At 39.7% G+C, this 14,744-nt stretch overlaps 1 protein-coding gene across 1 annotated transcript in view; it reads left to right on the top strand.

Moving 5' to 3' along the window:
• pappa2 (pappalysin 2) overlaps nt 1–14,744 on the top strand; it is a 97,176-nt gene that overhangs the window by 31,726 nt on the left and 50,706 nt on the right. Inside the window, exons 6-10 of the mRNA XM_047156612.2 lie at nt 6,244–6,365; nt 9,725–9,907; nt 10,442–10,745; nt 12,603–12,731; nt 13,694–13,779. Coding sequence (XP_047012568.2) covers nt 6,244–6,365; nt 9,725–9,907; nt 10,442–10,745; nt 12,603–12,731; nt 13,694–13,779 — 824 coding nt within the window. The remainder of the gene's footprint in view (nt 1–6,243; nt 6,366–9,724; nt 9,908–10,441; nt 10,746–12,602; nt 12,732–13,693; nt 13,780–14,744) is intronic.

Here is a 14,744-nt window from a genome sequence, read left to right as displayed (position 1 = left end):
GCTTATGAGGCGCATGGTCTTGCTATGCCTCTGGGCATAAGGGCTCATTCCACTAGGGGGGTCACCTCCTTGAAGGCTTTGTCCAAAGGGCTATCCTTACAGGATGTGTGTGCTGCTGCTGGGTGAATTCATTTGATATTACAGCCTGGATATTCATTCCACGCTGGACTTGAGTGTCTTGCAGTGACCCTTGGGCTTGGGTCTTTTTGAACAGGCCATACCCTTGGTATGACTGAGTGGGGTATTCTCGTTAACATAGCGTTATGCTAAATGCAATGTGGAGTTCCCTTTGAAAGGGAACGTATGGGTTACACATGTAACCCTGTTCCCTGAGAAGGGAACGAGACATTGCGTAGCTTTGTCATACCAGGGCAGGCCTGTGAATTGCGTCTTCACTTCAGATAATAGAGGCTGACGGCGCAGTTCATATATATATGATCATATATATATATATATATATATATATATATATATATATATATATATATATATATATATATATATGCCATATATATATATGACACGATGTGCTTAATTGCCACATCACCTGATCATGTCAGGCCTGATGTTACACAAGCTTCAGATACCGGTCAAGCGCAAGGGCGCTCCCATAGTGTTATGTTAAATGCAACGAGTTCCCTTCTCAGGGAACAGGGTTCCATGCATAACCCCGATGATTTCTGTGACTTTAATCATGGCATGTTTGTTGGGATTTTCACACACAACAGTCTCAAATGTTTACACAGAATGATGCAAAAAAACAAAAAAGAAGAAGAAGCAGAATCACCTTTATTGCCAAGTACCATGGGTTTACATGTACAAGGAATTTGTCCTGTTTTACTGGTGCTTAACAGTAACAGTAAAATACAAGAAATAAAATAATATTAATAAGATAAACATTTGCAATATAAGATAAATTAAAAGAGAGAAAATTATGTAAATAATGCATAGAATGATGCAAAAATATATAGAAAGAGACATTAACATTAGTTAAGGATGTACAAATGCTCACAGTTTGAAGTGAGAGTGTGCAGTATAGCAGTCTGAGTTGTCTGCATTAATGTAACGCATTTGAAACAATAGTGTGGGGTTTTTCGTTAATGTCCATGTCCAAGAAGGTGGATAAGAGACCATGTCAGGTCCTGGGTGGCCAATGTGGCCAGTTGCAGATGGAAAGAAACTGTTTTTGTGCCATGAGGTTTTGGTCTTTATGGACCGAAGCCTCCTGCCAGGGGAGAGTGCCTTGAAAAGTTTGTGTCCAGGGTGAGAGGGGTCAGCCACAATCTTAACTGCCTGCTACAGGGTCCTGGAAGTGCACAAGTAATGAAGGCATGGCAGATTGCAGCCAATCACCTTCTCAGCAGAGTGAATGATCTGCTGTAGTCTGCCCTTGTCATTGGCAATGTCAGCAGCATACGAGATGGTGATGGAGGAGGTTAGTATGGATTCAATGATTGAGGTGTAGGAATGCACCATCATTTTATTTGGTAGGTTGAACTTCTTTAGCTGCCACAGGAAGTATATTCTCTGGTGCTCTTTTTTAATGAGAGAGCTGATGTTCAGCTCCCACTTGAGGTCCTGGGTGATGATAGTTCCCAGGAAATGGAAGGAGTTCACAGTATAGACTGGGGAGTCACACAGGAGGATGGGTATGGGTGAGGCTGGGTTCTTCCTGAAGTCAACTCCCCTGTTTTCACAGTATTGTGCTCCAGGTTGTTCTTTCTGTACCAGGTCACCAGATGGTCAATCTCCCACCTGTAGGCAGACTCATCCCCCTCCGATATGAGCCAAATGAGGGTGGTGTTGTCCACAAACTTCAGATGTTTGATGGACTGCTGACTGGAGGTGCAGCTGTTGGTGTAAAGGGAGAAGAGTAGAGGAGAAGGAACACAGCCTTGAGAGGAACCAGTACTGATGGCCCAGGAGTCAGAGACATATTTTCCCAGTCTCACATGCTGCCTCCTGTCAGACAGGAAGTCTATGATTCACTTGCAGGTGGAATCAAGCACACTCAGCTGGGAGAGTCCTGTAGCAGAGCCAGGATGATTGTGTTGGAAGCAGAGCTGAAATCCACAAACCTGCTGGCGTAGGTTCCTGAGGAGTCCAGGTGTTGGAGGATGAAGTGGAGGGCCATGTTAACTACATAATCTACAGACCTGTTGGCTCTGTAGGCAAACTGCAGGGGGTCCAAGAGAGAATATGTGATGGATTTGAGGTAGGACAGCATGAGGCTGTAGTCATTAAGTGCTGTGATCTTGGGCTTTTGGGGATGGGGATGATAGTGGAGGTCTTGAAACAGGCTGGAACATGGCATATCTCCAGTGATGTGTTAAAGATGTCTGTAAACACTGGAGACGGCTGATCAGTACAGTATGTCAGGGTGGATGGAGAGACAGAGTCTGGTCCAGCTGCTTTGTGGGGGTTCTGTCTGTTGAAGACTCTCTTAACCTCTCTCTCCAGGATAAAGAGAGTCATACTTGTGGTAGGGAAGAAGGGAGGAAAGTGAGGGAGCAGTTGAGGTGTGCAGCTGTGGAGAGGCCCCAGCCCCAACTATGGTGGAGGTGGTGAAGCTGGGGGGCTGGAGCTGAAGCTGATGACTGGTGTCGCAGGGGATGGTGTCAGGACAAACCCATTGTCTTTTAAAGTGACAGTAAAACTCATTCAGGCTATTGGTCACAAGTAGGTTGTTAGCAGAGTCCCCACTTTAGGTTTGCAGTTTGTGATCTGTCTGAGCCCTTTCCAGACACAAGCAGAGTCATTGACTGAGAATTGCTGTTGTAGTTTCTCACAGTACAGCTGCTTAGCTTCTCTCACTGCCTTGCTAAACTTGTGCTTTGACACTTTAAACTTGATTCTTTCCCTACTCTTAAATGCAAATTCCTTCTCCAGCCTTGGCTGTCTGAGTCTGGCTGTGAACCAGGGTTTGTCATTGTTGTAACTCACCCTGGTGCATGATGGTACACAGCTATCCTCATAGAAGCTTACATATGATGTCACAGCCTCTGTGTACTCATCCAGACTGTTGGTAGCAGTCCTGAATACATCCTAGTCAATGCAGTCCAAGCATGCCTGGAGATCCTCCACAGCCTTCCTGGTCCACTGCAAACAAACAAAACAAGACAAAACAAAGCACACCAACACACAGAGGCAGCCGTCCGTGATGCCATCTTGGTCTTTGTGTTTCCTGTGAGCAGATGGTTTGCAGGCTGAAACACTTTGTTGATGAAAGTTATCCAATAATCTGAAATAAGCACTCTTTACAACCATAGTGAGCAGAAAAGCATCTCAGAATGTACAACACATCGAACCTTAAGGTGGATAGACTACAACAGTAGATGACCACATCAGGTTCCACTCCTGTCAGTCAAGAACAGGAATCTAATTCTAATCTTCTGCTGTCCAGTTTGGGTGAGTCTGTGCCCATGATTTCCTCAGATTCCTGTTCTTGGCTGACAGGAGTGGAACCTGATGTGGGCTTCTGCTGTTGTAGCCCATCTGCCTCAGGTTCAATGTGTTGTATGTTCTGACATGCTTTTCTGCTCACTTTCTTAGGAATCTTAGTTCATAAGTACTAAGTTAGTTTTAAAAATGTTATGGTAAAAACAGTCTATCCAAAAATGTCTAAAACCTTGCAGACTATAGTATGTTCTATGGGGTTCAGTCTAGGCTTTGGCTAGTCCTCTCAAGGACACTCCAAGATTTGCCCTGGAGGCATTCCAGCATTTTCCTTGCTGCATACTTTGGATCATTGTTGTGCTGAAAGGTAAAATTTTGCCCAAATCTGAGGTCATCTGTATTTGGCTGCATTCATCCTTCCCTCAGTTCTACCAGTCTTTCTGTCCCTCCCTCTGAGAAGCACCATCATAGCATGATGCTGGCACCACCATACTCACCACAGGGATGCTAATAGCAAGTTTAGGAGCAATACCTGGTTTTGCCACAAGTAGCAGATGCAGTTCAGCCCAAAGAGTGGCTGCCATATGCCTTTTACCTAGGAGTGGCTTCCATCTAGCCACTTTGCTTTAAAGGCCTAATATTTCTGAGATGTTTGTCGATAAGTAAACATTGATTCAGGGTTAAAATTAGGCTTGACTCAGAGAGTTGATAACCAGTGTATTAACCTTAATTATCCCGGACTGGATTTGTCAACTCAAAACTTACTCTGCAACTCGGATCTTGGGCGGCTGTGGCCCAGGTGGTAGAGCAGGTCGTCCACTAATTGTAGGATTGGCAGCTCGATTCCAGGCCCACATGACCCCATATGCCGAAGTGTCCTTGGGCAAGTCACTGAACCCCAAGTTGCTCCCAATGGCAAGCTAGGACCTTGCATTGCAGCTCTGCTACCGTTGGTGTGTGAGTGCATGTGTAAATGGATGAATGAGAAACAGTGTAAAGTGCTTTGTCGAACTAAGATTTTTTTAATCACTAAGATTAAAAAAGCTCATATAAGTGCAGACCATTTACAGTGGATATAAAAAGTCTACACACTCCTGTCTGGTTTTTGTGAAATAAAAGAATGACATTAAAGCTGTAGTAGTAAACTTTTACCTCTCTATCACCATCTCTGTTTGAAATCTCTCTTGCAAGATTCTTGCAGAGTTATGTTTTATGTGGGTTGTGCTTCAGCACTGCCACTCTGCGAAGATTAATCTGATGGTTTGAGCTTTACGTATGGATTGTATATTGACAACGGAGGTGGCATGGATAGCAAAATAAACATAGGAAAATAAATACCTAGCTGAATCAAGTGAACAAGTGTGCTAATGTTAGCTAGCAACCTATTGAGCCACCGAAATGTCTTACCTGTTCAGCAGAAAAAAGGCCTTCTCTGCGTGAACTCTGTCGCTTTCCCTTTTTGACTGCAGGCGCTCGCAGTTCAAGGCTTCTTGGTTTTGACAACAGGTGATTTGCCAGACATCAAAGATGATTGCATTTAGAACTATTCAGATTAAAAGCAGCCATCTAGATGACAAGTTTAAATTCTAAGCAACTGATGTAAGATCAAGCTACAAACACTCCACCATCCTCAGCACACACGCGCGATATAGTAGAGAGATGTTTTTCTTTCTGTTTACGGACATGACATAACCACGCAAAGACAAATGATGTCAAACTGACATTTCTCACAAAATTTGACCTGTCAGCTCAATTTATAAATCATTATTATAAGCTAACTGTTGTGAATCGGGGTAAGGTAAGGAGACAGTTTTGACCACAGATTTTTTTATATACTTGCTCAATAACTGATTTTTATTCATTTTTGTCCAAAAAAAAAGTTCTGTAATGTAGCTTTAAGATTAATCATGTTAGATCTTTTCTGACCTTTAATATGCAATTGAAAGTATACAAATAAAAATGAAAAACAATCAGAAACTTTTATTGGGAAAAAAGAATAATAAATTTACAATAACCTAGATGCATAAGTGTGCACCCCCCTAAACTAATACATTGTTTAAGCAACTTTTGATTTTATTACACCACTCAGTCTTTTGGGGTCAATCAGTATGGTACATCTTGACTTGGCAATATCTTCCCTCTCTGTCTTGCAAAAAACATTCTATATCCATCATATTAAGAGGGCATCTCCTGTGCACAGTCCACTTCAGTTTTTCACTTCACTTTTTATTTGGGGTTAATCAGAGTAATTTCATTAATGACAGCTGTATGATAATTACTATTGAACATGAGATTGAAAGTGATTGGTTTAAGCATTAAAAGTTATAAAAGGGTGTGCACACTTATGCAACCAAGTTATCGTAACTTTTTTTATTTTTCTTATTTTTCCCTAAAATGTTTCTGATTGTTTTTCACTTAATTTCACACTGAGGGTGGGAAATGTTCTTACATGATTTATCTTATTTTATATTTTTCCTAAAGAAAATTTGTCATTTTAACAGGGGTGTGTAGACTTTTTATATCCACTGTATGCCTCTTTTACCCTGGAGGTCTACAGAGAGTTTCTTGGATTTAATGGCTTGGAATTTGGTCTGACATTCACTGTGAATTTTGGGACACACACAGGTGTGTGCCGTTCTAAATGAATTTACCACAGGTGAACTCCAGTTGAGTTCTAGAGACATTTCAAGATAACCAAAGCAAACAAAATGCATCTGAGATCAATTTCGAATGCCTTTAGACAAGGATCTGAATACTGATCTAAATAAAATATTTGAGATTTTTAGACATTTCAGATATTGATGATTGTGTGTTCTCTAGCTGAATGTTATGTGTGTGTATGTATAGGGAGGAGGGAGTGAACTGTCAGTTGTGTGATGAACATGGAGCACTCCACCAGTATGCCTACAAGGCCACCTCACCCCATTCTTGTGACAGCAGTGGTTACTGGACACCTGAAGAAGCTGTGGGTGAGTATCTGTGATCTGAACATTTTAGTCTGATGATCCTTGATCCATTAGTGTGTAACACAAGTGAACCATCCTAAGACCTTCCTGGTCCTGTTTCGTGTCATGCGTCTCAAGGGAGTCTGAAAATTGAAACCTGACTCACATATGAATTGTGTTGAGTTGATCACGCCATTCGGCCGCGAACGTTGAACAATTTCAAAAAACAATACCAGCTCTTTGATTAATGAGGATCCAAAGCTCAGGCTGCTCTCACTTTTGCAGGCTTGCTTGCCAGGAGGATCCTCCTGGCCAGGTGCGTGCAAGCCCTGAGAAGTCTGGAAAAACTTAAGGGATAAATCCTTAAATAATAATTGCCAGGATAAAGAACTCTCTTGTCTTTGCCATTGGAGTGCTGAAAAAAGGAAAGGAATTGGCATAGCTTCAAGTTTTGGTAATATTGGGTAGCTTCCACACCTGGCTTGTCATAAAAAGCTAAGCTTATCCTGTATCACTTATGAGCTCTATTCTTCATGTAGCAGATGTTACTGATTATTCCAATCAGAGCTCTCTTAGCTGTTTGCTGCCCACTCACTGACATGTCATGGATGAGTATGTACATTTGAAACATGGAGGCAGATCTGTGGAAATCCTCTCCTCATACATGAGTTCCTTGAAAAAACACACTACCACGAGGGCGGTTAAGCGTAAAATCTTCCATTTACATGTAGCACAGAGTAGTTTTTGGATTCAAATCTTGTTTTTCAAAAGAGATTGATGAGATACAAGGCATTAATTTCTGAAGATGAAGAACTGAAATGCTAACAATGTTAGAGTTGGAGTATATTCAGATATGGCAAGTATGATTTAGTGGCACTGCTTCAGGTCTGTAATAAATTTAACACAACCTATTGTTTGGGCTTTATATTTAGACAGGTTATAAGCCATACAGTGATTACTAAATGTGAATTATTTTGCCAGTCTGTTTATCACCTCAGAAAAGACTTTTCAACTAAAATGACATTAGTGTTTGTATAACATGATATAAGGCTTGGGAGAATGCTGCAGTAAAACAAATGGATTAACACCATCCATTCCAAGTGTTATAAACACATTTTCTTTGAGATTTGAAAAGTTGTAATGCATTATTCTTTTATGGATAGCTGTCGTGCATAGGCAGCATGCTCTATAAGGAAGGTGTGTGTGTGTGTGTGTGTGTGTGTGTGTGTGTGTGTGTGTGTGTGTGTGTGTGTGTGTGGAGCGCCCTAGGCCACAGCTGCAAAGAACAGGGACATGGTTCAGGTTGCTAACAGAAGGAAGGATCATGTGTACGCAGATCTTGCCACAGTACTTTTCCCAGAGGGGGCATTTGTGTTGCATCTGATACAGCTATTAATTCTGACCTCGCTCTGTTTATCTCACCAATTGAGTTTTTATGGTTTGCCTTGGCTGGCTGCATTTAACCTTCCACACTCGAGGCCATGCAGCTATACAGAATCGAGGCCATGCAGCTATACAGACTTGAGGCCATGTTGGGTGCAGTAGAACATAGTTGTAAGGGTCTGGCTCTCCTGTATGTATGTATGTATGTATGTATGTATATTTGTCTCTCTAGCTTTATGTCTCTCCAGAATGTCTCCATTGTCTACTCTATTCAGTTCTATTTTATATACGAGTGACCAATTAAAGGAGAAAACATCATAAAGTATATTAGTAAGGTTTTGAGCAACCATGAACCACTAGAGCACTTTCAGTGCACCTTGTCATGATTTCTAATAAGTCTCTAGATCAGTACCTGATGGACGAACATGATTATTTTAAAAGATATTCCCTCATTCTGTGAGCCTTAGAGGCAGAGTCATCCTGGAAGAGACCACTCCCATCAGGGGAGAAATGTTTCATCATTGGATTCCTCTTCCCTCTGAGGAGACAAATGAACCTAAACCATGCCAGCAAAACAGAACAACAAAGCCGTTGTTTTTTTTTCCATTTAATTGTTCACGCATCTCATTTTTCTACTGTATTCTATGATTGCGCTTCATACCTTTTATCTGCTTAGACAGCAGTTTATCTCACCAGTGTCACATTTTATTTTATTCCATTTTATTCCATTGTACTGGATTTTGTGTCTTTATTGATGTCTGTCTCTTCTTCTGTCTTCTGCTCTCTAGCTGTCTAGCTTTTTCTTTAGTTCTAGCTTCTTGTTTGTCTCTCCAGCTGTCTATCTGCATATCCAGGTGTCTGTCTTTCTGTTTCTCCAGATGTTTGGCTGTACCTCAAGTTGTGTTTCTCTCTGTTTCTCCAGATGCCTGTCATTCTAACTGCCTGTTTCTCCAATAGTCTGTACCTACCTGTCTGTTTTTTGTCTATCTATCTGTCTGTCTTGTTTTAGAGTTAACTTGAGCCTTACAGCACTGCTGGAAGTGATGTGCTACATACTGGAATACCATTTAATCTGTTGGTTTAGAGACTAGGAGTGTGTGTGTGTGTGTGTGTGTGTGTGTGTGTGTGTGTGTGTGTGTGTGTGTGTGCAGAATGACTGCTTATTTCTTTGGTGAAGAAGTAACTCTTTTTTTCCTCCTTCTTCTTTTTCTCTCTCATACAGACATTAGCTCCCACTTTAATAGATTATTTTAAATCTCTCACATAGACTTTCACATTAGCTCCTACTAATAAATTACTTTTTCACATCTTGTTCTTCCCAAGTAAGTTGCCAATCCATTTTGCTTGCCATGTTGTGCCTTGGCCAGGTTGTGCCTTGAGATCTGGAGAAATATGCTTCACACTCTGCCAAGACTGTTTTTTCCAGACTCTTCCCACCCCCAACATTTCCCCACCCCGAATGCCACTCTTCTTTCTCTTACCCCCTTTTGTCTCTTTTCTGCACCATATTTGCTCTGCCTCCATCCATAAATACACATTGGCATGACAGCTCCTATACATTCTGCTTATCTGACAGCGCAGAGAATTCCTGTCCAAATTCTGTTTACGCTAGACACATAAGCATTCGTCGCCTGCCATGGCAATTTGTCAAACAAAGCGGTGGGGGGGACCAAAAAGGTGGACCAGCTTTAAGCTCTGGTTTAGGACATGGTTGCATCAAGGTGGATCTGTGGCTGTGCTTTGGCCATCAGAGTTGCATGTGATCACCATCATTGCACAGTGGTATGTGGTACATGTGAAGTGGTAAGTGTGGTCCAGCTTTAGGTTAGGTGTAATTACAATGAAAGTTTGACACTTTTTGGCAAAGGAAAACATGAAAAAATTAATGTTGTGCTAATTTCTACTGATTCTAATAAAAAAAAAAAATGTGTTTATAGCTCAATGGGAATAGGAACCATATTAAATAAAAGTATGTGGGTATGCCTTTGTGTGTGTAATAGGTGCTCCTGATGTGTATCAGCCGTGTGAACCTAGCATGCACTCCTGGAGCCCTGAGTTCAGCCTATATGAGGCCAATATGAGTTCTCAGTGTCTTCAGACTGGAGGATGTGTTCTGCAGTTGTACTTTCAGTATGCAGTAGTTCCAGACACACTAACTGTGTGGATCACCTACATCTCCTTCAGTGAGTTCTGAACTGAAAACTATTTTCACATATTTAGTATTATTATTATTATTATTATTATTATTATTATTATTATTATTATTATTATTTTATATGTCATATTTAGATCTTTTAGTCTTTTCAAAATTCCACTGACTCTTAGCTTGACTCTTTACAAAACACTCCTAATTTACATGCCTTAAATAGTACTGTATTCAATTCATCACCTTAATGGGGTACATTCAAATATATCATCCAGGAATAAACACTTTTGTTAATAAAGATAACATCTTAGTTAAACTTAATTTCTGTAATATTTAGGCTTTGTTATATTGGGAGTGTAATGGGAAACATTGATAAATTAATGTTTCATAGAAATGGGTGTGAAATAGTGGAACATAATTCTTTTTTTAACTAGAACCCAAAAGAAACCAATTCAACCTTGTGCACTAAATGAGTTAATTAATAATTTTTCCATGAGAAATTAATTATCATATATAAGTCACCTTCTTTGGAACATTGTTATGCTTTATTGGTTGTTATTTGTGCTAATAGGCATTCAGGCGATCTCTGATCTGGAGTTCATTCTGGAGACCGGTGAATCAGTTCACACTGGCCCCCAGAATGTTTTTTGTGATATTCCTTTGACTCTGCGTGCCACCAGTAACAAGAAAGTAAGGGCTGTAAAGATTTCCACCTTTGATAAGAAACTGGAGGTTGATGCTGTGCTGCTGACATCACGACCCCAGAATTCTCTTTGCTCTGTCTGTCGACCACTCATCTACCATGTACTACGAGTTCCACCCATAAAGGAAGGCAGGGGCTCTGTCACACTCAAACAATCCCCATACACAGACAGGTAAGATACAAGATGCTGACAGCTTTACCCAGACGCACGCATACACACACACAAACGCACAGACACACACACACACACACACACACACACACACACACACACACACACACACAATGTGTACAATGCAATGCAAGCCATCAATTCCAATTGGATGTGTTAATCATTTTGGCAGAAAGTTTATTTCATATTAATCTGTAAATCAGAACATTTAAAAATGCTATTTCCAGACAGATTACAGCCCGTCAGCCATGCCACCATATCATTTCCACAAAATCATATTTAATTCAATCAGTGAATAAAAAAAAATTAAAAATTAAATGAGTAAAAGTTCATTTTCAAGAAGAAAAATGTATTGGCCAACTGCCACATGCACATGAAACGTTTCTTTCTAAGCTCCTGCTGAAATTGCTTTTTTATATTGTAGATCTATCTACATTATTGTCTATCTATCTATCTATCTATGAAAATATATTTTTGGGAAAATGTAAAAATAATTGTCTACCCTCTCTCTCTCTGGGCCTATTATAAATTATTATTATTATTATTATTATTATTATTATTATTATTATTATTATTCATTAATGCCATTTAACAATGTAATTATGGAACTTCCCAGTGCTCCTGAACTTGCATCACATTTTTTTATCTGTTTTTTGAGTGTGAAGATGTCAACAGGGTCCTGGTTTATTTCTCCTTGAGCACTTTCAATAGGCCAAAACAGTCATTAATGGTGTGGAGCAAAGTCTGTTTCATCTCCAACAAATTTCCTTCCACTGGAACCTATAAATGCAAAAAGATGGAAAAAATCATAGAGAATAAAGTTATGTGGAGAGGGTTGAGGAGGTAACTAGGAATTAGAAAGACAGAGAGGGAGAAAGTAAAAAGGATAAGGGAAATTCTGGAATCTAAACCAAATGTGATCATTTTACCAGTAGAAAGAATAAACAACTGAGGATGGTTTGGAGTTCTCTCTCTCTCTCTCTCTCTCTCTCTCTCTCTCTCTCTCTCTCGCTCGCTCACTCTTACCATCAACTAACCATCAGATCACTCATCACTGTTAGTGTGTGATAAGTGTCCTGTCATTCATGTCTCAGGAGAGAGAGAGAGAAAGAAAGAGGACTGAGGAAGTGTCTGTACTGCCACCAAGAGGTCTATAATGAAAACAAACCTGCTGTTAATCTACTTAACATGCTAGTACACATCCATTTGCTGACTTTTTAGAAATGCTCTTTAAAATGTAGCTGGAAACAAAAATTCATCTGTGTCCTAGATAAAATTCTTTACTTACCTTAATAGAGTTTTATTACAGTGACTAATCCCAGTTTGTATCCGTTGGCTTAATGTGAATTATCATATGCAAGTTATCGTGGTATTGTAGTAGAAAGAATTATTAGTCACTTGGTCTTGAAATAGCCCCTTCTAGTTGGAATGTTCTTGGTATTATGAGTGTCACAGAATAACCTTGTCACTGACAGAAATTGCACCATTTATCTCTCCAGCTCTGGAAGTAATGCATAATTAATAAGGGCAATTTGTTGAGGAGTAACAGGAGATACCGGCAAAAAGCTTCCCTTACTATTGGCCGGAAAAGCAGCTGAAATCAAGCAAGCTATGGGTGAAAAACCCTTGAGATTTCAAGGATTAGAAAAAAATCAATAAACTCTGATATCTATGCCATTGTGAGGTCAATGTTCACAAGGTTAGATCGTCCTCTGAGAATGCTAAAGATATGCTCTGGAGTTGAATCAATAAAATCTTTTGTCTTGTGTGTTAACTGATGACTTTGAAATGATGTCTTCTTGCATGTGTGTGCATGTGTCTGTTTATGTATGTCTGGTTGTGTTGAGATGCTCATAGTGATGTACAGAAAGGGATGCAGTATGAGTACAGGATCCAGGTGGAGGCCGAAGGCTTGCGCAGCGAGCTCTCTCCTACTTTGGTCTACACCCATGGAGACCCTTTCTGTGGAGATGGGCAACTACAAGGGTACATTGATACTGAAAAACACATTCTCTCATTTTGGAGAATTTTAATATGATTTGTCAAGCCACACATAATGCATATAGCTTAGTTCAATCACATTTTTACAGCACCACTATAATTTAAGAGGAAGGTGAGAGGATGCTGTCCCCTGGTTACAAAAAAATGTGCCATCACCATTGTCCAGTCAGTCCCTTTGCATTAAGGTTGTTATGCAATATCACTATTTTCATTTTTGTAATTCAGTTCAGAGTTAATATTTAAACTCTGCATTGCCATGGACAGTTTATTCATGTCAAACCAATAAGGTTAGAAACAGAATAAAGTGTGTGCACACCTTCAGAGAGGTTACTTATTCCCAGACCAAAGCATAAAAAATATTTTCCCACTTGTGGCACTCAACAGACACAAACTAAATATTAATGTTTTTAATCACTAAATGCAGTGAAGTGTTTAAAACAGTTCAACATGACTCAGTTTTAATGGACATGCTGTGTAGCTACAACATATCTGTGGAAAAAGCAGGTGTGATAGCATCATTCAGAGAAAAAAGTTCATTTTAAATAAAATTTTAATATTAATTTATGAGATGTTACGTTCAAGAGGCTATTACAATTGCAGATTAGCCAGCTAACTGGTTCATACTGCCACACCACCACTTACACCATCACCACAACCATCATTTGCCGCCGACCCCCCCCCCCCCCTCCCCCCCACACACACACCCCTGGCCATTGATTTTCTTTTTCTTTCCTCCTTTTTTTTCATTTGATCACTATTACCATTATCATTGTTGTGGATGTATGTTGTACGTAGTAAGTACTATATAATAATAATAATAATAATAATAATAATAATAATAATAATAATAATAATAAAAGTTTTTGAAAGAAAGTTAATGTGTTTCTGTGCATAGCATTTCCAGCTAAAGTAATCTCCAGCTAAGACCTCTCTCCCTCCTTGTGCAGGATGGAAGAGTGTGACGATGGGAATCTCTTGGACAGAGATGGCTGCTCCAAAAAATGTAGCATGGAGCCAGGCTTCAACTGTGTGGGTGAGTGACAGAGGGACAGTAGAGCAATAAAAGAATGAAAATAATGATTCCCAGCTTTCATAACAAAGTTAAGCAGACACCTTTTTGAGTGTAACTTTGAGAAAGTACAAAAGTGTTGTTGCTATGTTTCAGGCCATTTTTTATTATTATTATTTTTTTATTTTTTTCAAGAGAAAAGACTTTGAATAAGTCTAGGCTGTTTTCTTAGGAACCACCTAGCCCTTTGGCACAAAAATCCTGAGGCAATAGGAAAACAGAGAACATGACCATGAAGGCACACCTACTTATTAATCTTGGACACTAGGGCGTGAATTGGGCTGATTTCAAAGGGAGATTTTTCAACAAATGAATTGTGTTAGCTTAGTGGTTGAGGCTCTGAGCTACTGATTGGAGGGTTCAAAGTTCAAGTCCCAGGGAAAGCAACTTGGAAAGTGTCTGGCAAGAGAATACATCTTATCCTTTTGTATTCTACTACTTTTAAGTGTCTCTATAGGCCATCCTTGCACTGCCAAGTGATTCTGTCAGTGTTTGTATGGTTAAATTTAATCCATTAAAATGTCTTTTTCTCCATGTTTCATATTTTCATGTCACTCTCGTGCTATACAGATGGTATAGTTTAGGCATACAGTACATAGCATTTCAGTCTGCAGGGCCTTCTGTCTGCAGAGAATGTGTTCATATGCCATAGAATGCATTTTCTGTATATGAAAGTACATATTAATTATTAATTAATCACTGACTAATGTCTGATGACTGATCGATGACTGGTGTCAATGCTCTGTGACAGACTGAAAATTACTAAATTAAATCCACTGAGCCAACCTGCGCTGTGACTGAAAGCAACTACAGAGTATTTTCTATGAGCAAAAATAGGTATAAAAAACAGTATATATGTACAGTATACATATTTATGTTGATATTCTGAGTGGCCTATTCATATTAAAATTATCTGCATGAAGTTCACA

Source organism: Ictalurus punctatus, chromosome 7 (assembly GCF_001660625.3).
Source record: "Ictalurus punctatus breed USDA103 chromosome 7, Coco_2.0, whole genome shotgun sequence".
Classification (NCBI taxonomy): domain Eukaryota; kingdom Metazoa; phylum Chordata; class Actinopteri; order Siluriformes; family Ictaluridae; genus Ictalurus; species Ictalurus punctatus.
This window is presented reverse-complemented; position numbering and strand designations above follow the sequence as displayed.